The following is a 22,092-nucleotide window of genomic DNA, read 5'->3' as shown; positions in this document are numbered from 1 at the left end:
CTGCGGAGACGTCTGGGAAAGGCAAAAAACCTTTTCGCATTACGCTTCCAATCTTGTTCCAGAGATTAATTACTCTCATGAAACTATACGCAACTAGTACAAAACTTGACAGACTCAGGGCCAATCTGTAGGGTAAACACAAGAGTAACGGGATATTAGAAAAGAAAGACATTGATGTGCTTGGGGAATTTAGGAGGCAAGGAGAAGACGGACCAACACAAGGTATAAGAAGTAGAAATTGTGCATAGGCTGATACTAGGGTAACCCTGCTCAAAGCACAGTGACAGAACTTTAGTGTTTTCTCTGTTGCCAAGGGGATAGCATGGGGCTGAAAAAGTATAAATGGGCTTTTGGGGTAAAGGAGATCCCAAATCTTGTATCTCCCTTTGATTGATGGTATAAAATTGGGCAAATTACTTAGCTTTTTCAGTACTTGTTTCTCTTTCCTTTTCTTTTTATCTTTCTTTCTTCCTTTTTTTTTTTTAGAGGGAGTCTCACTCTGTCAACAGCCCAGGCTGGAGTGCAGTGGTGCGATCTCGGCTCACTGCAACCTCAGCACCCCAGGTTCAAGCGATTCTCCTGCCTCAGCCTCCCGAGTAGCTGGGATTACAGGCACTCGCTACCACGCCCGGCTAATTTTTGTATTTTTAGTAAAGACGGGGTGTCACCATCTTGGCCAGGCTGGTCTTGTACTCCTGACCTCGTGATCCACCCGCCTCGGCCCCCCGAAGTGCTCAGATTATAGGCGTGAGCCACCGTGACCGGCCAGTACGTGTTTCTTCGTTTTAAAAAAGTGAATATATTTAATAAGGTGGTTGTTTACATTCAGTAAAATAACGCATGAAAAGCATCTAACACAGGGCTTTAAACAGCAAGACTGGGCAAAATCTAAATAACATTTTCCTTATGTTGTCTTTTGTGCTACCACTTGCACCATACGATTACCCACATTTCCTGTCCCCTCCAGTGCAGCTTCCTGGAGACATTTTACACGTATACAGGACTTCTGTACATCCCATTCAGGTATAGCTGTAGGCCCTACAAAGAGGGATCATTACTGCCTCCTGCTGTCATTGATATTCGACAAACATTTATTGAGCACCTACAATGTCCTAGTTACTGTGCTAGGCCTTTTTGGGGCATAAAGAGATAAAAGAGACCTTAACGTCTTCAAGACACTTGATGAGAAACAATCTCTGGGTAAATAACTATCGGAGTTCAGAGGGTGGACAGAAGTGATGGGCGAGTCTGTGTGCAGTGAGCACCTAGAGGAAGGTGGCATTATTTGCAGAAGAGAGGTCCTTTCAGCCAAGTCTTGACAGATGATTTCACCACGCGGAGACTGGGAAATAAGGACAAAGATATGAGAAGATATGTTGGCCACAGAGGGCCTCTCAAAGCACTGTTACAGCAAAGCCAATACTTAATGGCAGGAAAGTCCGTTTTACTTGGCGTGGAGTCTTAAGTCATTAGAGTGCATGTTAAACAGAACTGTAACCCTCGCGAATAAAACGGCCACAGTGACAGTAGTGGGTAACTGCAGAGCTGTAACTACTCTGACAGGGGTGATGATTTATTTGGACGACAATTGGTGAAACATTGTAAACTCTCAGAAGCTGCCGTTTCCAGACTTTTGAGTTCATTCTTGTCAAATCCCCAGCTTGTTTTCTCAGACCGGGGTGAAATGCGCAGCCAAAACGCCCAATGAGCGTCAAAGGCAAAGGGCAGGGGTGGTCTCTTCTGCGGATATACCTTGGCTCCTCCCGAGTCATACGAGTTTAAACTTCGCCACGCCAAACATGGCTTCCTTGCGGTTCCGCTCCTTGTTTTATCTCGCTCCCACCCTTCGGCCACACTCAACATGGCCCTAACCGAAGGTTGGCATTCCTGTGGCACTGTCTCAGGACGGTTCTCGCGAGGTTTGCCTGGGCCCGACTGTTCCCGCCCTGCCTCGCGCCGCCGCCACAGCCACTACCGCTGGCGCCGCTCCTCCTCCGTGTCAGTTGTTGGGCTGTAATGGCGACTGGGCCGCCCCTGCCGAAGTGACTCCCGGGCGGGGGAGCGGGGCCAGACCTGCGCCAGAGGGAACTGCAGAGAGCCGCAGCTCGGGGGGTGGCTTGCCCTAGGGGAGGGGAGGCAGCCTTTTCGCCTCGTCTTCCTTCCCAGCGGACCGGCGGATCCCCGGAGCCGGTGCGAGGCGGGCACCCGGTGCGTCCCCAGAGCGGGGAGGCCAGGCCGGGCAGCCCTGGGGCCGGTCGGGGCGGCGTCACTGCACCCTCCGCCAGGTCCCGCGGGATGCACCGTGGGAGCCGAGGGCGGAGGCGACACTCTCAGGTGAGCTCCAGTAGGACCTGGCTTGGACCGCGGACTCTCGCTCACCCTCAACTGTCTCTGTCCGCGGTCCCGGGTCCCCGGTGGCGGCGAGAGAGGCGGGGCCGGGCGCGGAGAGTTTTGGCCCTGCTTGGCGTCCCCCTCGGGGAACCTCCCTGGGTTCTGAAGCTTTTGGGGGACCTAGGTTTCGGGTCCCACCAGTGCCTGCTGAAGACGGAATTTCCTTCCTTACCTGCCAGTGTCCTCCCGCCTCCTCTGCCCCTCCTCTAGCCTGCAGAGAGGTAAGATACCTCTAGCCTTTGCTCCCCGGAGAAGTGTCCCTTCTTCATTTGGCGATCAGGCGTATTTGGGGAGATTCCGGGGACTGACTCCAGTGGCAAGGATGATCAGTTTCTGTTCCTTTTCGGTGGGGATCACATTCTCAAGTATAGGGAAAACTTTGATCTACTCTAGTCTAGCGGCTACTGAAGGTAGTCTACCGGTTTATTCACAGATAATTTGGGGAGAGATTTAAAAAGCTTTATGTTTTGGAAGTTAGCAGTGTTTTCCTCCGCCGCCTTTTAAATGCCGCTCAACATCCAATGTCACAATATATGAATTGGAATTTGCCTGGACTTTAAATTTTGAGATAGAAAATTGCACATAGGCATAGATTTTAATGTTTTAATGCAGTAGCAGATCCTTCATATGGGAAAAAACAGGTTGTCAGAAATAGTGATCAGTATCCATGTACTCCACCTGATTGTTTTGTTTTGATGGTGATCCTTGTTTTGAATTTGGGGAAGTCGTTATTGTTACCATGTTAACGATACCTCCTGCCCTGTATTTGAAGAGTTTTAAAAGAAAGACTCTCTTTGGTAGAGCTAGTAACAAACTGAAAAGTTCTGTAGAAACAATGATAAAATACAAAAAGTTGCCCTCCATTCTAAAAATTTGTTAGTTTAAAATATTGTTTTTAAACAAGGAAATGCACTGCTAATGACATGGAATTATGACTTTGAGGGATTAGTTGTTAGACCCATGCTGGAAGTTGCTTCAAAGCCATGGGCATATAATAATTAGTTTCGATGTGCTAAATTGACAAATTTCATTTAATGTAATAAAATAAATCTGAATCATTTGAACTGTCATTGCATTAAATTTAAGATACTGTAATCTGAAACTTCAAGCTAGAATACCTTATATGTGTGGATAAATACATGCGCATCTCTGTATCTCTTCTGTTCATCCTCAGTAGCAGAACTTGGTGTATGAAGAGATGGCAAGTTCTATTTGTAAAAAATTCCATACATATGTGAACGAATTTCTTTGATTTTCTGAGATTAATTTGTGTGTGTGTCATGTAAGAGCGTTAATACTTAAACAACCAACCTTCTGTGGGGCAATCAATTTATGAGTTATAAAGTTTTTGGGTTTTTTCCTTCTGCTTCTGATTGTCAGTCTTTTGCCCATTTTATAACACTTCTACCATATCATGAGCAGAAGAAAGGAGATGAAGTCCTGCTGTAATCAATTTTATTTGTTGAATTGCTATAATTTATAGTGGGAGCAAAAAAGAAGTTGTCCAAAATAACTGACATCATTTTTTGGTGTGCTTCTATATACATTATTTTGTTTAGTTTTCACAGTGATCTTGTGAAGTATGTGTGGCAGATATCCTTATTTTGCAGTCGTGGAAACTGACACATACGGAAGATCATTTATGTGAATGCCTGTCATTTCTGCAGATAATCTGGGATTAGTTTTATTTTAAAGTAAATATTAATATAGGTACTCTGGCATTTGGCATGATTTTAAAATATAAAAAAATTATTCTATTTTTATTCCTTTTTACATGCCACTTGCCCCTTATGCTGATAATCGCCAGTTTTTAAAAAACATTAGTATTTTTATAACATTTTGTTAATTATTGACAAGTCATGAATTATAATGGATCACTTTACTTCTTTACGTATATACTTTTTGTATGAACAAGATTCTTAAAGTGTAGTTCATTTCTTGTCTTTCACTTTGTTTGGATACTCAGTTCTGTCCTCTTTATTCTTCCAGTCATTTATACTCTTAGTTGTGTAAAACAAACGTTCAAGCCACATGATCAGTAACATAACTGAAAAGTAGTAATATCTTGATGATTTTATTGTTGAGACAACTGATGATTTAAAAAGTTAATTCTCTGTGTATAATTGTGATTGTTATTTTTGCAATGTGAGGCAAACTGAAATAATTTTCCTTATTGACTTTTCCCATGTCAAAAAATTTTAGTGTTATAGTTTAAAAAAACACAACAGATTGCATAGTATTTTTTTCTGTGTTGTTGTTGTTGTTGTTGTTCATTGTTATCATTTGTGGTTATTTTGAGTTATTCTTTGCCTTTCTCATCTAGTCTGTAAGTTCCATGATGGCAGAGATCCTTTAATCACTACTATGCACTCAGTGCCTAGCATATGGTAATACAGTCAACAAATACTAGTTGAAGAAATTGACTAAAGAATGGTCCCAGGATAATATTTTAAATGCAAAACAAAAGACTAGTTCTTAGTTCCTAGGCACACCTCAACTCTTGGGAATATATTCCAGAGATATGCTCAAATTTGCTAGGTAGCAAGGGAATGACAGCCTGGGATTAAAAAGCCACTGGGAGTATGCCGCAAGTGGAAACTTTATTTACTATTTTAGTGATTTGCCTAGGCGCTCTGGCAATAGTTATGGTAATTTAAAGGAAATAGAAACTTTAAGACCCTAACCTGTTATACTAGTACTATAATTATGGGCTTGTAATAGCTTTTAAGTCACTTCTTAATCTCAGCATTGGGAGTTTAAATTCTTCAAGGCCAGCTAGTCCAGTTCCCATATTTTATACATAAGAAAACAGAGGGTTGTATAGGGGTGACATCTCACGCATAGTTGATTTCATAACTGGGAGAAGAATCCACTGCACAGCTGCTAAGTCTACATTTGTTTAATATGTCAGATAATTATAAAATCAGAACATAATTGTGATCAACCTGGCAGTCTATTTAGTATTAATTAAAAACTCAAAATGGGCCTTTTTTTTATGAATCAAAAATGTTAATTAATGAATCTGAACCCTCTCCTTTGTAATTGGGACTATAAATTGATACCATTGAAGCAAACTTCTGGAAGGAAATTTGGCATTTCCTATCAAAATTAAAAGTATATATATTCTTTGATAGAATCATTTCCTGCTTAGGAGTTTATCTTACATAAATTTTAACACAGCACAGGAATTCTTGAAGAATATTTATATTAGCATTATTCCAGGATGTCAATAACTTTTATAAATAATTTTAAAATGTCCTAAATGTCTGTTGGTAGGCTAATAGTTAAAAGTCTAGTATATTTATGCTGTGAATTACTATGCAGTTGTTAACAGGTTTCAGGGTATCTATATTTACTTCATGAGCAGCGGCTGAGCATATCCTTCAACTCCTGGGACCATGCGGTGGACCTTCTGGGTTCAAAACCTAACTGCACCACTTTCTAGCTGTGACTCTTGGTGAATCACTAAAAGTCAGCTATAAATTGGATATACTAATAGTTCTCATCTTACAGGGGTACCATGAGAATTAAATGAGTTAACACTTATGCCCTAAGTAAGCATTAATAAGCTCACGTGTTTGCTGTTACTATTATGTATTGACTTGGAAGAATGTTCATGATATAAAATTAAGTGAAAAAATAAGTTGCACTATACTATAGAATATGATTCATTTAAAAAACACATAGACAAATAAATGTAGTTTTGTTTTCATTTTGCATGTGAATAGAAAAAAGGGCTATAAGGACAGGCATTAAACCATTAAACATGTGTTTTTCCTGAGGGAGTGGATGACTTTTCTTTTTTACTTTAGACATTTTTGTATGGTTTTATTATAAGAATTATTTTCATAATTTTTGAAACTTTTTTCTAAAAAAAATTGAAGTAAATTTTTTCTTCTATTAAATAATGCTACAAATGTAATTTTGAATGTGATTTTTAGAGATATACACATTTAATCAACAGAGTATCCCATAATTAGATCCTGTGTCAAAACATTTGTTGATGGAAGGGCCGGGACTTGGTGACTCACGCCTGTAATTCCAGCTCTTAGAAAGGCTGAGGCGAGTGGGTCACTTGAGGTCAGGAGTTTGAGACCGGTCTGGCCAACATGGCGAAACCCGTTTCTTTCTAAAAATACGAAAACTAGCCAGGCATGGTGGTAGGCCTGTAATCCCATCTACTCGGGAGGCCAAGTCAGGAGAATTGCTTGAACCAGGGAGGTGGAGGTTGCAGCGAGCCAAGACTGTGCCACTGCACTCCAGCCTGGGCAACAGAGCAAGACTCCATCTCAAAACAAACAAACAAACAAAACTTCTGTTGGTTGGGTGCAGTGTCTCATGCCTATAATCCCAGCACTTTGGGAGGCTGAGGCAGGCAGATCACCTGAGATTAGGAGTTTGAGACCAGCTTGGCCAACATAAGGAAACCCCACCTCTACTAAAAATAAAAAACTAGCTGGGCATGGTGGCAGGTGCCTGTAATCCCAGCTACTGGGGAGGCTGAGGCAGGAGAATTGCTTGAACCTGAGAGGCAGAGGTTGCAGTGAGCCAAGATTACACCACTGCACTCCAGCCTAGGTGACAGAGTGAGACTCTGTCTCGAAACAGACAGACAAACATACTTTTGTTGGTGGAAGGTTGAAATTTAGGAAAATCCCTAATAAATATGTTTGTTTTTCTGCTAGCTTTGTAACCTTAAGTCTTATTTCTTAATTTACAAAGTAAACCCGTAGGCTAGATCAGTGTTTCTTAAATCCAGTATTCCTAAACTGTGCACTGAAGTAAGTCCTCACTTAATGTTGTCCATAAGTTCTCGGAAACTGCAACTTCTAAGACCCCAAATGCCTCTAATATTAAACATTGAAATAAATGAGACCTATACATACATTTAAGAAATACTAAGAAAAGTCAAGGTAATTATTTATCCACTTATTTCAGATCAGGATGGCAGGGGGCTGGAACCTGTCCCGGCAAGTAGGGCACAAGATAGGCTGCCATTCTATCGCAGGTAGCATTTACACACACGCGCGCACACGCACGCGCACGCGCGCGCACACACACTCTCACTCAGACTGGGACCATTTAGACATGCCAGTTCATGTCAGTTCACCTAATGCGTTCTCCTCTGTGATATGGGAGGAAACTGGAGTATATGGAGAAAAGCCACACGGATGTGGGGAGAACATGCAAACTCATACATGGTAGCCCTGGTGGGGAATCAAAATTTTTTTCTAATCAAAATTGTAAAGAAATGACATTGAATGAAACTGTGCTATGGAGGACCTGCTGTACTGTGGAGCACCATAGTAACTCACCTGGACACTATGAGATATTTGAGAAATCTTAAGGGAAACAGCAATATTAGATAGCTGTGGGATATTTGACATCTATAGGACACTGCTCAAACTACCAGTTTGAGATACTGCACAAGAGATTGTGTTTCCTTTTTTTTTGATGACACTGTGTCTTCCAAACGCTAGGTTTTGGGAGGTTGCTGTGATAAAAAGCAAGTACTATGCAAAAATCAGTTTGGAGCAGTAAATGAAGGTGGTGGTGTCCAAAATGATTTCAAGATTTGAGAACTTGTGTAATGTCTAGTAGGTACACACATCTTATTAAGTAGTTGTAATTTTGTAATAAAAATATTTATTTCAATTTATACATATTTTCGAACTGCTATTAAGTTGTTAGGCTAAAAATGCTTTTGTCAGCTTTGTTCAAGATCAGCTGGTTATAGGTGTGTGGCTTTATTTCTGGGTTCTCTATTCTGTTACATTGATACATGTGTCTGTTTTTGTATTGGTAACATGCTGTTTTGGTTAGTATAGCCTTGTAGTATAGTTTGAAGTTGGGTAATGTGATGCCACTGTGTTCTTTTTGCTTGGCTATTCAGGCTCTTTTGTTTCCATATGAATCTTAGAATTGTTTTTTCTAATTTGTGAAAAATGATGTTGCTAATTTGATGGGAATAGAATTTTTAGATTGTTTTGGGCAGTATGGTCATTTAAATATTGATTCTTCCAATCCGTGAGCCTGGAATGTTTTTCCATTTGTTTGTGTCATCTGTTATTTCTTTCATTAGTGTTTTGTAGTTCCCCTTGGAGCAATCTTTCACCTCCCTGGTTAAGTTTATTCCTGGGTATTTTATTTTTCATGTGACTATTATAGATGGGATTGCATTTTTTATTTGATTCTCAGCTTGAACATTATTGGTGTGTAGAAATGCCACTGACTGTTGTACGTTGATTTTGCATCCTGAAACTTTACTGGTCTTTTTCTTAGATCTAGGAGTTTTTTGAAGGACTCTTTAGGATTGAACAGAGATAATTTGAGTTTCTCCTTTCCTATATGGATGGCTTTGTTTTTAAATTTTAATTTTCTGCCTGATTCCTATGGGTAGGACTTCCAGTATTATGTTGAATAGGAGTTGTAAGAGTGGACATCCTTGTCTTGTTTCAGTTCATAGAGGGGATGGGATGCTTCTAACTTTTGTCCATTCAGTGTGATCTTGATCTTTTGGAATAGTTTCAGTAAGATTGATACCAGCTCTTCATTTGTCTGGGATAATTTGGCTGTGAATGCATCTGATCCAGGGCTTTTTTTGGTTTGTAGATTTTTTTTTTTAATAACTGATTCAATTTTGTAAATCGTTATTGATCTGTTCAGGATTTCATCTTCTTCCTGGTTCAGTCTTGGGAGGTTGTGTGTTCCCAAGAATTTATCCATTTCCTCTGGTTTTTCTAGTTTGTGCGCATAAAGATGTTCATAGTAGTCTCTGAGGCTCTTTTGTGTTTCTATGGTACGAGTTCTATCACCTTTGTCATTTCTGATTATGCTTCTTAGGATCTTCTCATTTTTTTTTTTTTTAAATTTACCTAGAGGTTTATGTATCTTGCTTATCCTTTCAAAGAACTAACTTTGTTTTGTTGATCCTTTGTATTTTTTTTTTTAAATGGTATCAATTAATTTAGTTCTGCTCTGATCTTAGTTACTTCTTTGTTTTCTGCTAGCTTTGGGTTTAGTTTGTTCTTGTTTTTCTGGTTCCTTTAAGTTCAACATTAAGTTGTCAATTTGATATCTGACTCTTTTTGATGTAGGCATTTAGTGCTATAAACGTTCCCCTTAACATTGCTTTTGCTGTATCCCAGAGGTTTTGGTGTGTTTGTTTTTCTATTTTCATTTGTTTTGAAGAATTTTTTTATTTCTGCCTTAATTTGTTGTTTAACCAAAAGTTAATTAGGAGCGAGTTGTTTAGTTTCCATGTATTTGTGGTTTTGAGAGTTCCTTTTGGTGTCGATTTCTAATTTTATTCTACTGTAGTCTGATAATATGCTTGACATGATTTCATTTTTTGAGAATGTATTGAGACTTGCTTTATGACTGAGCTTGTGGTCCATCTTAGAGAATGTTCCATGTGTAGATGAGAGTGTATATTCTGTGATTTTTAGGTACAGCATTCTGTAGAAGTCTGTTAGGTCCATTTGGTCAAGTGTCTAAGTCCAGAGTTTCTTTGTTAGTTTTATACTTTGACGTTCTGTTTCTAATGTATATAGACACATACATTTACAAATGGAAATCTCCTTTATAGATGTAAATTTCATTTACAAAAGGATTTCAGAATAGCCAGCTAAATGCCAGAAAAGTGTATTTTAATTGCACAGGTGATCTTTTTTTTTTGAGACGGAGTCTGACTCTTGTCACCCAGGCTAGATGGAGTGCAGTGGCGCAATCTTGGCTTACTGCAACCTCCACCTCCCGGTTCTCTTGTCTCAGCCTCTTGAGTAGCTGGGATTACAGGTGCCTGCCACCACACCTGGCTAATTTTTTTTTTGTACTTTTAGTAGAGACGGGTTTTGCCATGTTGGCCAGGCTGGTCTCGAACTCCTGACCTCAGGTGATCCACCCACCTCAGCCTCCCAGAATGCTGGAATTACAGGCATGAGCCACCATGCTCGGCCTACAGGTGATCTTTTTAACCTGGCTACTATTTCTTAGGTGAAATTACTAAATTCAGGATGGAGCCCATTAAGGAATAGGGCAAAGAAAGCCTTCTCTGTACCTGGACTCAGCGTGAATAGATCTGAAAAAGGAGGAAGCTTACTTTACCTGACAGTCTACCTTTTATAAACACTATCTAGGATAACTTTCTTTTCACCTTCAGGGAAGAGTAATAACAGAGCCGAAAGGTTAGCAGATTTAATTTTTCTTATCAATTAGTTGCTTAAGCTTTTTATTTGCCTTCTACAAACAGTCTTTTTTTAAAAAGCAATAAAAATATTGAAATCTTTTTAAAAGCTTCTGTACACCAACAGGCATCCCTAGATGAAACTGATTTGGGAGCCCTCATTTTCAAATGTACTTCTTAAAGTACAGTGTTCATTTGGAATGTACTGTTGTGATTTTAAATTACCTTAAGTAAGATTTCACCATTTTTGTAAGCATTTGCTGCTTCTGGGACCTAACAATACTGCATGTGTAAGCTGGAAGGTATAGTACTCAGGTCTTAGAAATAAGGATCCCATTTTTACCTTGAATAGTGGCTTTGGCTCTCGGATCCCCTTGGTCAACTTAGCTAATGATTTTTCCCTCTCTAAGCATGCAAGAAAAAAGAAATAAAGGGGGCTAGACCACACAAATCTTTGCAAATTTCTGAAAGCTGAAATTGCTACCCCCTTCAGTATTACCATTTAAACTAGTTTCTGTCTAAACCAGCCAGACATTCTGAGGCCTTTAACTAGATCCAAGACAGTTAGATACAGTTGGATCCTGGACCCAGTCCAGTTTCTGTTGTAACTTCCAAACCTAGTTTGGATCAGAAATTTGCTCAAACTCAGATAGCTCAGATGCACACCCATGGAGCTTCAGAATCTGAGAGAGAACTTACCCACAATCTCCAGCTGCTTTGAGAGAGCAGTGGACAAAATGAGTCCAGTGGGTACCTTGCTTTGTCACTTGGTGTTCCTGGGAGTTGCTAGAAGCTTTAGTTTGGATCCCACTTCTGACACCATCTATTAAAATAAAAACCTTAGACAAATTAAATTTAACAGAATTTGATTGAGCAGAGAACAGTTCATGAATCAGTCAGCTTCCAAACCAGAATAGGTTCAGAGAAGCTCCTTAGACTACACTTTATACAATAGATCATCTCTGAAAATGTGTGTAGTTGCTACATTTTTGTATGATAAGTTATTAAATGTTATAGAGCAATAATGATGTAAAGAAGACCTTTGTATAAATAGAAGGATGTTTTTCCAAAGAGAAAATCTGATTTATCTTTGATTAGTTTGGGTTTTGGTGATTTTTAAAAAAAGCCATTTATAGTTTTTGTTGTTGTTAGTGGGCTTGTAGAAGTTGTTTCTGGAATTGTGGTACCTTCCTTTTTAAAAACTATATCTAAAAATCATTGATGAGTAATAGTAATAGCACTGGCCATAACTTAATAGGTTTCATTTCTTTTCTTTTCTTTTTTTTTTTTTTTTGAAACTGAGTCTCACTCTGTCGCCTGGGCGGGAGTACAGTAACGCGATCTTGGCTCACTGCAACCTCCGCCTTCCAGGTTCAAGCAGTTCTGTCTCAGCCTTCCAGGTAGCTGGGATTACAGACATGCACCACCACGTCCAGCCAATTTTTGTATTTTTAATAGAGACGGGGTTTCACCGTGTTGGCCAGGCTGGTGGTCTCAAACTCCTGACCCCAGGTGATCTGCCGGCCTCGACCTCCCAAAGTGCTGGTATTACAGGTGTGAGCCACCGAGCCCTACTGGCTTCATTTTGTTCATGATTTCATGTCTAAATTTTAAAAGTGAAAATATTTTATGAAAGAATTTCTTTTTAATTTTGAGATTGTTTTAAAATATAAAATACATATGCATATGTATACTTATTTTTTTTAAGTGTTACCATGTAAGATATTTTCTGTTTAGGAATGTCTAACCTTTTCATGTTGTATAAAATACCTGGCTTCATATGTGTATTTGTGCCTGTTTGCTTTTAAGAGTTGGATTCTGAGACTTATCAATGTCATTTGGCAAACAGGTCTGGAGCACTCAGTGTGGCTATATACTGTGCATGAACTAGGGATATAAAGAGGAATAAGGCCAGGTGTGGTGGCTCATGCCTATAATCCCAGCACTTTGAGAGGCCAAGGCGGGTGCATCACCTGAGGTCAGGAGATCGAGACCAGCCTGGCCAACATGGCGAAACCCCATCTCTATTAAAAATACAAAAATTAGTTGGGCATGGTGGTGCGTGCCTGTAATCCCAGCTACTAAGGAGGCTGAGGCAAGGGAATCACTTGATCCCGGGAGGTGGAGGTTGCAGTGAGCCGAGATTGCGCCACTGTACTCCAGCCTGGATAACAAGAGCAAGACTCTGTCTCAAAGAAAAAAAAAAAAAAAAAAAATTAGAGGAATAAACTATCTCCACAGTTTTATGTAAGAGACAGATATGTCAATAATAGTACAGAGGAGTAAAGAGAATTGATAAAATTCTGTGGATGGATTCATAAAGAGGAAGCAAGTATACTGCATTAAGGAGTCATTAAAGGCTTCCAATGAAAGAAAAATTGTTTCCATTTCCTTAAACAGCCTCTCAGTGACTAAGTTATTGAATGTAGAAGGAGACTTTTGAAAATGATCTTGCTTTCCGCGCTACCCAGAGAGGGGTGCCTACAGTGTTGTTCTGGATTCCCATTGTAACTTAAAGGGAAACGTTTACAATATCCAGAGGCCTAGATGTCCTGCAAATGAAGGAGGAGGATGTCCTTAAGTTCCTCGCAGGAGGAACCCATTTAGGTGGCACCAGCCTTGACTTCCGAATGGAACAGTACATCTATAAAAGGAAAAGTGATGGCATCTGCATCATAAATCTGAAGAGGACCTGAAAGAAGCTTCTGCTGGCAGTTCATGCCATTGTTACCTTTGAAAACCCTGCTGATGTCAGCGTCATATTCTCCAGAAATACTGGCCAGAAGGCTGTGTTGAAGTTTGCTGCTGCCACTGGAGCCACTCCAATTGCTGACCACTTTACTCCTGGAACCTTCACTAACCAGATCCAGGCAGCCTTCCGGGAGCCATGGCTTGTGGTGCTTTGACCACCAGCCTCTCACTGAAGCATCTTAGGTTAACCTACCTACCATTGCTCTGTGTAACACAGATTCTCCTTTGCACTGTGTGGACATTGCCATCCCATTTAACAGTAAGGGAGCTCACTCAGTGGGTTTGATGTGGTGGGTGCTGGCCCGGAAAGTTATGTGTGTGTGGCACCATTTCCCGTGAACACCTGTGGGAGTTCATGCCTGATCTCTACTTCTACAGAGATCTTAAAGAGACTGAAAAAGCAGAGCAGGCTGCTGCTGAAAAGGCTGTGACCAAGGAAGAATTTTAGGGTGAATGGACTATGTCAGCACCTGAGTTTAACACTACTCAGCCTGAGGTTGCAGACTGGTCTGAGGGCATGCAGGTGCCCTCTGTGCCTATTCAGCAGTTTCCTACTAAAGACTGGAGTGCTCAGAAGACTGGTCTACAGCTCCCACTGCTCAGGCCACTGAATGGATAGGAATAATCACTGAATGGTTGTAAGCTGTTTTTGCATGGACTCTTAAGCAACATGGAAACGGAGTTGATGGAAAATTAACAACAGTTTCTAAAAAAGGCAAAAAGAAATTATTTTTTTTTTCCTTGGAGTTTTCCTCAAAAAGTGATCATTGTGTCTGCTTTAAAAAAAGAATTCAGAAGCAGAAGCTGGGCGTGGTGGTGTGTGCTGTAATTCCAGCTGCTTGGGAGGCTGAAGTGGGAGGATTGCTTGAGCCCAGGAATTCAACAAGACTAGCCTGGGCAACATAATGAGACCCTGTCTTCAAAAAAAATAAAAAATAAAAAATATATACACTGAAAAATCTACTTCCTATCCTGGACCCTCACTTCCTCTCCTTGGAGTTAACCAATATTAACTTTCTTATGTATAAGGGAAAATTCTATAGTGAAACTTTTATACTTTTAGGCAAAAAATAATCCTGACTTGCAAACTGTAAGACTCCTTTTTGTAGATATATTCCTTGATATTAATTTAGAAAAGTACTCAGGATAACTAGATAGTAAGCAAAAGTGTAGGCCTATTTTTAGGGCTCCCCCCTTCTTTTGGTTATTCCTGGTCCTGTTTGCTGCCCTCAGCTCTCCTAAAGTAAAAATCTATGGGTGTCTTGTTTACGAATTTTAACTCTTTGTTTCATCAGTGTGGGGCATTGTGTTCTCTTTTATCCTTACTCTGCCTCCTATGCTGCAAAGGCCAAAGTAGTACTAATGTTACATAGTATCTTCTGGATTTCCTGGATTACAGTAAGTCACTCCGTTTTTGTAAAAGTAGTTGTTGAGGTTTATGTTTTATAAGTAGAAACATGTCAGGCTAAATTCTCAGGTTAGTGGTATATTAGACTATGTTATGGGAGTGTTGGTTATTCTGGAATTTACTTGGAACAGTGTAATAGATCTGAGTTATAACTGAGTATTTTCCACTTTTTTGTCTGCTGGTCCTTACTAAATTTACTATTTGTCCATTTTATGTTGAGTATAGATAGTAGGAATATTGCAGACTCGTCTTTTTCTTAACCTTTCAGGCAGAGATGATTGTTATATAGGATCTGATATAGATGAGAGAACTGAAATGTAGCGAAAGTATGGGAAATATTCTCTCTAAGAGCCGGAATGAAGTCATTTTTTCATCTTTTATCCCTTAATGCCTGGCACTTAGTAGGAGGCCAATAAATATTGAGCAAAATGAAACTATGTGAGTCAATGAAAACACTCTCAATACATGTGAAACAAAAATTTGCTGTTAGAAGATAATTGAGAATTAGCTATTTCACAATGTCATCTTATATCTTACTTGTGTATACACACCACAGGTATAGATCATTGTTTCGCAAATGTTTTGGTATTAAGACCGCCTAATGCACTTGAGTTATGAAAGACTCAAAAAGATTTTGTTCATGTGGGATTTCTCTATTGATGTTTACTATATTTGAAATTTTCAATGTACTTGTTTATTTAAAATAATGATAAACATATTGCATGTTAAAATAATAACTTTCTGTTGTTGCTGTTGTTTTCTTTTTTTTTTTTGGAAACAGAATCATGCTCTGTTGCCCAGGCTGAAGTGCAGTGGCGCAATCTTGGCTCATTGCAACCTCTGCCTCCCGGGTTTAAGCAATTCTCCTGCCTCAGCCTCCCAGGTAGCTGGGACTACAGGCGCATGCCACCACACCCGGCTAATTTTTGTATTTTTAGTAGAGACGGGTTTCACCATGTTGGCCAGGCTGGTCTCGAACTTCTGACCGCAGGTGATCTGCCTGCCTTGACCTCCCAAAGTGCTGAGATTATAGGCATGAGCCACTGTGCCCTGTCTTGTTTTGTTTTTAAGACAGGGTCTCACCCCGTTGCCCAGGCTGGAATGCATTAGTGCAATCATAGCTCACTGCAGTCTTGACCTTTAAGGCTCAAGTGATCCTCCAACCTCAACCTTCTTAGTAGCTGCGACTACAGGTGCGTGCCACCACACCTGGCTAATTAAAATAAATTTTTTTTTGTAGAGACTGGGTCTCACTATGTTGTTCAGGCTGGTCTTGAACTCTTGGACTCAAACAATCCTCCTATCTTGGCCTCCCAAAACACTGGGATTACAGGCCTGACCCACTGCACCTGGGCTTAACATTTTTAAATGAAAAATAACTACCTGTATCTCAACAGTAAAAAGCAGTGAGTGGCATTGTTTGACGTTTTTCAACTCTTTTTAATGTCTGGTTTAATAGAAGACATCTGGATTCTCATATCTGCTTCTGTCTGCATTCAGTCTGCTGTGATATCATATGTCATGTGGTCTTTGGAAAACTCCATTATACATTCATAAGAGAATGAGAATAAAAAAGACAAAGTCTTAATATTATTATGGAAATAGTTTTGATTTCAAAGACACTTCCTGAAAGAGTGTGAGAGACCCTCAAAGATCCCTGAACCACACTTTGAGAACTGGTAGTACAGATTATGAATTCAGAGTAGGAAAGAACCTTACAGGTCATATGGTCGTCTCTTCTTGAGGTCATCTTTTCTTGTAGTTGTTTCTGGTTTATGCAGCTAGATTACTGAGATAAGGAATACTTCATTTGTTTTTTTGTGGGCTAATCATGAGCTGGCATTTGGAGATGGTGAGTTTGATGTGCCTTTCAGATTTCTAAATAAGCAGTTTGATATGTGGGTTAGGATATCAGAGGTAAAATCTGGTGTTTTGGTAGTCATTGGCATGTAGGTGGTTTTGAAAGCCTTTTGCAAGAGTGAGGTTGCCCAGCGAGAGAGTATAGTGTTAGAAGCAAAAAAGCTGAAGGTCACATCCTTCTGAGCTTCAAGGTTTAAAAGGCATATAGAGAAAGACTAGCTAGTAAAGGAGACTGAGAAAGGAGTGTAGTGTATAGAAGTCAAGGGAAAAGAGTGCTGTTTTTTTTGTTGTTGTTGTTGTTTTGTTTTTTTGAGATGGAGTCTCGCTCTGTCACCCAGGCTGGAGTGCAGTGATGCAATCTCAGCTCACCGCAACCTCCAACTCCCTGGTTCAGGCGATTCTCCTGCCTCAGCCTCCTGAGTAGCTGGGATTACAGGCATGCGCCACCGCACCCGGCTGAAAAGAGTGTTTTTAGAGAATGGTCAGTTGTAATGAAGCTGCCGGGAGGTCAAGGTCAAGTAGATTGAGGATTGAAAATACCCATTAGATTTGGAGATGAAGAGGTTTTGGTGATTTTAATGAGAGTTGTGGAGAAATGGGGATGGCAACCACATTGGAATTGCTTGAAGAGTCAAGAGTCTAAATGGACACTGAGTGTATTTTTGGGACAGAGTCTCACTCTGTTGCCAGGCTGGAGTGCAGTGGCCCGATCTCGGCTCACTGCAAGCTCCACCTCCTGGGTTCATGCCATTCTCCTGCCTCAGCCTCCCAAGTAGCTGGGACTACAGGCGCCTGCCACCATGCCCGGTTAATTTTTCGTATTTTTAGTAGAGACGGGGTTTCACTGTGTGAGCCAGGATGGTCTCGATCTCCTGACCTCATGATCTGCGCACCTTGGCCTCCCAAAGTGCTGGGATTACAGGTGTGAGCCACCGCACCCGGCCCCAGTAGGCACAAAATTTTTAACAAGGCAGATATGTTTGCTAAGTTGTAGCTAATAATTAGCAGTGGTACCCCTCTAGTAATTTCTGCAAATAATCTACGTACATTATTCCCTTTTAAGAAACCCTAACGTTTTTTGTAAGGTTGAAACCATAGACCTAGTAGTCAGTGTTTGCTTTGAGTGGGTGGCTGAGAGAAATGTGTTTCCTTCCGAGTAGTTTCTGCTGTTCAGCGAATCTAGATGGCAATGTTTCATTGTTCCAGTTTAACTGTTAATCACCCTGTTCATGTCAGTGAGTGCATAAATGAGTATCCAGTAGCATTTATATGTATTTATTATACTTTTTTTTAGTGTAATCATAATTAGGCTTTTACTTGGTGATAGAGCAGTAGCATTATCTTTTACTCCAGTTTTCTGATTTATTGCACATTAATGATGACATGCGTTTATCAAATGGCTCCCATTATTTCCATGACATCATATATTTAGCTTATGTGACTACCCGTAGCGCTTTTCTTTGCCGTTATCAGCAGGTCAAATTTTTTGTGTGTGTTCCTTGTAGTTTGTTTTGCTATATATTCTTACAGGCTACTTGCAAAATAGTATGTGAATTTCATTTCCTTATTTTTCATTTCTTTTCATTTTATATTTTTTCAGTTTCTTTTTTCCTCCCTCATTTACTGCCATAGTGATAAATATGTTAATTGTTCCTCTTTCTTTCTTATGAGTGGTTTTGCAGCCTGGCCCTTTAACTGCCTCTTCTGCTTCTGAGATCATGTTTCTTAACACTACTGTTGACCCATCATACCTCATCCTTCCACTGGCAGGCCTGCCTTTGATTCTCCTTTATTTTTTTCTGTTTAAATGGAGCTCATAACAGCTTCTAATGCTGTCGTTTGTTCATTTGTTCATTGAAGGTTCTGTTGATCTCTAGATGAGTAAGAAGATACAGTCCTTAAGGACCACACAGCCTTGTGGGGAGACTGATACATATATGCTATTTGTAACTCTATTATAGCACTTATTATATTGTATACTATTTATGTGTGTATCTCCTTTACTTGATTGTGAGCCTGAAGTGCTCAATGAATGTTCATTGAATGAATGAATTATGTATAATGTATGTATGTGTGTATGTGTATATAATGATAGGAACTATGAAAAATGAACAGAGGCCAGCCATGGTAGCTCATGCCTGTATTCCCAGTGCATTGGGAGGCCAAGGCAGGAGGATTGCTTGAGGCCAGGATTTGAAGAACAGCCTGGGCAACAAAAGAGACCTGTCTCTAAAAAAAATAAGGTAAATTAGTTGTACATGATGGCACATGCCTGTAGTTCTAGCAACACAGGAGGCTGAGGCAGGTGGATCGCTTGAGCCCAAGAGTTTCAGGCTACAGTGAACCATGATTGCACCACTGTACTCCAGCCTGGGTGACGCAGCAAGACCCTGTCTCTAAAAAAGAAAAAAAAAGAAAAGGAAAAAATGAAAAGAGTACTATAGGAAACAGAGAAGTACTAATTGAAGTACTAATTTTATTAAGAGCCAGTTTGGGAAAGATTTAAGGAGATGACATTAGAGTTTGGCTTTGAAGGGCATTCTTGCCAGAGAAAATTTAGGAAAAGACAGTGTGGAGATAATGAAATGTTCTGGATATTCAAAGAATGTACTCTAGATATACCTATTCGACAGGAAAGTAGTTACACAGTTTTGCTTAAAAAAATAAATAAATAAAAAGGTGAGACTGTAAATTAATGTTGTGAAGGTCCCCAAGTGTCCATCATGCTAAGGAGTTTGGAGCTCTGTCCCATAAATGACAGTCATTGAAGAGTTATAAAATCAGAATTGCTAGGTTCTGTTTTAGAATGATAACTTAGATTGCAGTATGGAGAATGGATTTAGGAGCAGGATAATTTAGGAAGTAAGCTAAAGATGATGCTTTGAACAGAGGCAAGGGGAAGAAAGAAAAATTAGAAAAACATCTTAAATTTTTTTTTTACAAACAGCTTTATGTATGAGGCATATTTTAAATATCATAATAGAGAAACAAAGGTATAAATGATATGGTAACTAAGTATATGATGGAATGTGGGAGAGATAGGAATGTCAAAGATGAGCTAGATGCATGTTAATCCAATTTATTAAGGGTACAAGAAGAAAATTTTGAAGATAGATGGTAATGAATTTATTTGGTTTTGAACATGAAAAATTTGAGGTGCCAATGGTACTTGGAGATAGACATCAAATAGACTGAAAACTTGCATCTAGAGCTCAGAAATAGATCTGAGGAAGAAATATAACATTTAGGAAATAGTTAAAGCCATGAAAGTATGTGAGGTTGCCTGGGGTGAAGGAGCTGGAGAAGAAGAGGCCTAGGAAAAAGCCTTGGAAATGTTACCATTGATAAATTAGACAGAAGTAGAGAACCCATCAGGAGTTGAGAGGTAAGAGATAAAACAATCAAGAGGCAAGGGAAACAGGAGAAGTATGTTTTACGAATCCCAAAAGTAGTGAGAGTTTTAAGGTGAAAGTTTAAGATCCCAAATATTAATAACTTAGTGTTGTAATGCCTGTTGACTGGAAAATTGTATTACTAGAATGTAGGCATATTTCCTAGGTTTTCTAGACAGATACAATTCTTTTTTAATGTTTTTAATGTTTAAAGGCTTTTCTAAAACTTTAGTAAGAATAAACCTGTAAATCAGAAAAAAATACAGCTTTTTAGACTATGCTCCAATTTTTGGTTTAAAAAATATGGACTTTTTAGTTGAAGAACTGTTCATAACAAAGTGAAAGATAAAGGCAACATTTTGTCAGTGGGCTTAAAAAAAACACATTTTTTGATGACCAGAGAAAACCCTGCACATATCTGTGAGAGGAACTGTCATTCATTTTGGGGAATTTTCTGTATTCTCTCTCTTTAAAACAGTACATTTCTTAACACATTTTGTGTAGTATATTTGAGATTCATTTCCAGTATGCTACAAAAAATGTGTTAAGAAATATATGAATATAAGAAATATAAGAAATGAAATACAGGAAATGAATTTCCAATATATTTTTCATTAATAGCTTTTTTCCCCTCTAAGTACATGATTTAGAGGTTTGAAATGAATGATTGTTTTGTTGGATCCTCTTTTTCTGTAGGTTTTTATCTTTTTTTTTCCCCCGTGAGGAAACTCAAATAAAGGGAAATTAGAGAGAGGCATCCAAGAATGCAAGAGCAGAAAATGAGGTACTAGTGTTACGGGAACTGGAAAATTGTCAAGAACAAGACCACTGTTTCCTTTCCTTTGGGGCCACTTTTTTAAAATTTGTTTTTCTTTTTCTTTGATTTTCCTCTTTGTTTTTCATTGTATTTTTCAGCTTGGCTCCTTATAGCTCATGGGTCAGTTGCTTATCCTTTCAATTCCAAAACTCTGCAGTCTCTTTTTCCGGGGACTGGATAGGATGCTTTCGAGTCACTTCCTTAGTCCTTATCCAATCAGCTAGAGCTGGAGTGAGGGGCAGATCTTTGTGGATCACAGTAGTGGGTAGGGGTAATTCCTTAGAGAAAAGGACTATTGGTAGGCTAAATACAGTGATTGATATCTTTAGTATTTACACAGTTGCATTTGACAAAGCTTTATGGGAACATTTTGAAGGCATAATTTGTGATCAGTTGTTTTGTGCCTAGTGGGAAGGTGGCCTTTTTGACTTCTGAAAAATGTTAGAGTTGAAGGAAGTTAAACATGATAAATGCTGAGTTCAGTCTAGAGGTTATTCTTTCTGGATGAGGGGAGAGAGATGAGTATGAGTAGAGATACACAGAGGACTCCAGCCAAATTGGTAATAGTTTATTTCTTAAACTGAGAGGTAGGTACATGGGTGTTTTATTATATTATTTCTTATGTCACTTGATGTGAAGAAGAAAGCTGTTTTCTGATAATTGAAGATTATTTAAATTTAGACCTTGGCAGACAGCAAGCCTCAGAAAATAAAGCAGTCCAACAGGCTATTGAAGGCTTAGAACATTACTGTACACTACTGTAGACTTTATAAACACTGTGCACTTAGGCTACACTAAGTTGATTTAAAAATCTTTCTTCAGTTATAAGCTTAGTTTACTGTAACTTTTTACTTTATAAACTTTTTAAAAAACTTTTTGACTCTTTTGTAATAATTCTTTGCTTAAAACAAATATACAGCTGTACAGCAATAGTTTATATCCTTATTCTGTAAGCTTTTGTTCAATTTAAATTTTATTTTTATGTTTTTACTTTTTATGCTTTAAAAATATTTTTCAAAATAAAATATTTGTAAAATATGTATTTTTATTTTTTAGTAAATAGCAGGAGCACACTCTATAATAACAATAAAAATATGATATAGTAAATACTAGGCGATAGAAATTTTTCAGCTCCAATATAGTTTTAAGGGGCCACTGTCATATATGTGGTTTGTGTTGACCAAAACATCATTGCATAGGCATGACTATACAGAGAACTTTGGCTGTCTTCCATTATGGAAGTAGAATGTTGTGACAAGCTTATTACTATATGATAGAATGCTTAACT

At 39.1% G+C, this 22,092-nt stretch overlaps 1 protein-coding gene and 1 pseudogene across 6 annotated transcripts in view; both read left to right on the top strand.

Annotated features, from left to right (window-relative positions):
* The first annotated feature begins 1,952 nt into the window (after positions 1 to 1,952).
* Positions 1,953 to 22,092, top strand: part of CEP350 (centrosomal protein 350) — a 157,875-nt gene continuing 137,735 nt past the window's right edge. For 4 of the 6 annotated variants that reach the window (XM_073011726.1, XM_073011725.1, XM_073011724.1 and 1 more), the window contains exon 1: positions 1,953 to 2,334. In XM_073011726.1, the coding sequence (XP_072867827.1) occupies positions 2,296 to 2,334 (39 nt within the window). In that variant the 5' untranslated portion in view covers positions 1,953 to 2,295. The other 2 variants (XM_007989321.3, XM_073011723.1) reach the window with 2 other exon arrangements.
* LOC140710276 (small ribosomal subunit protein uS2-like) lies at positions 2,619 to 20,434 on the top strand (annotated as a pseudogene).

This window comes from Chlorocebus sabaeus, chromosome 25 (assembly GCF_047675955.1).
Source record: "Chlorocebus sabaeus isolate Y175 chromosome 25, mChlSab1.0.hap1, whole genome shotgun sequence".
Lineage (NCBI taxonomy): Eukaryota > Metazoa > Chordata > Mammalia > Primates > Cercopithecidae > Chlorocebus > Chlorocebus sabaeus.
Note: the sequence above shows the minus strand (reverse complement) of the source record. Positions and strands in the feature narration are given on the sequence as shown.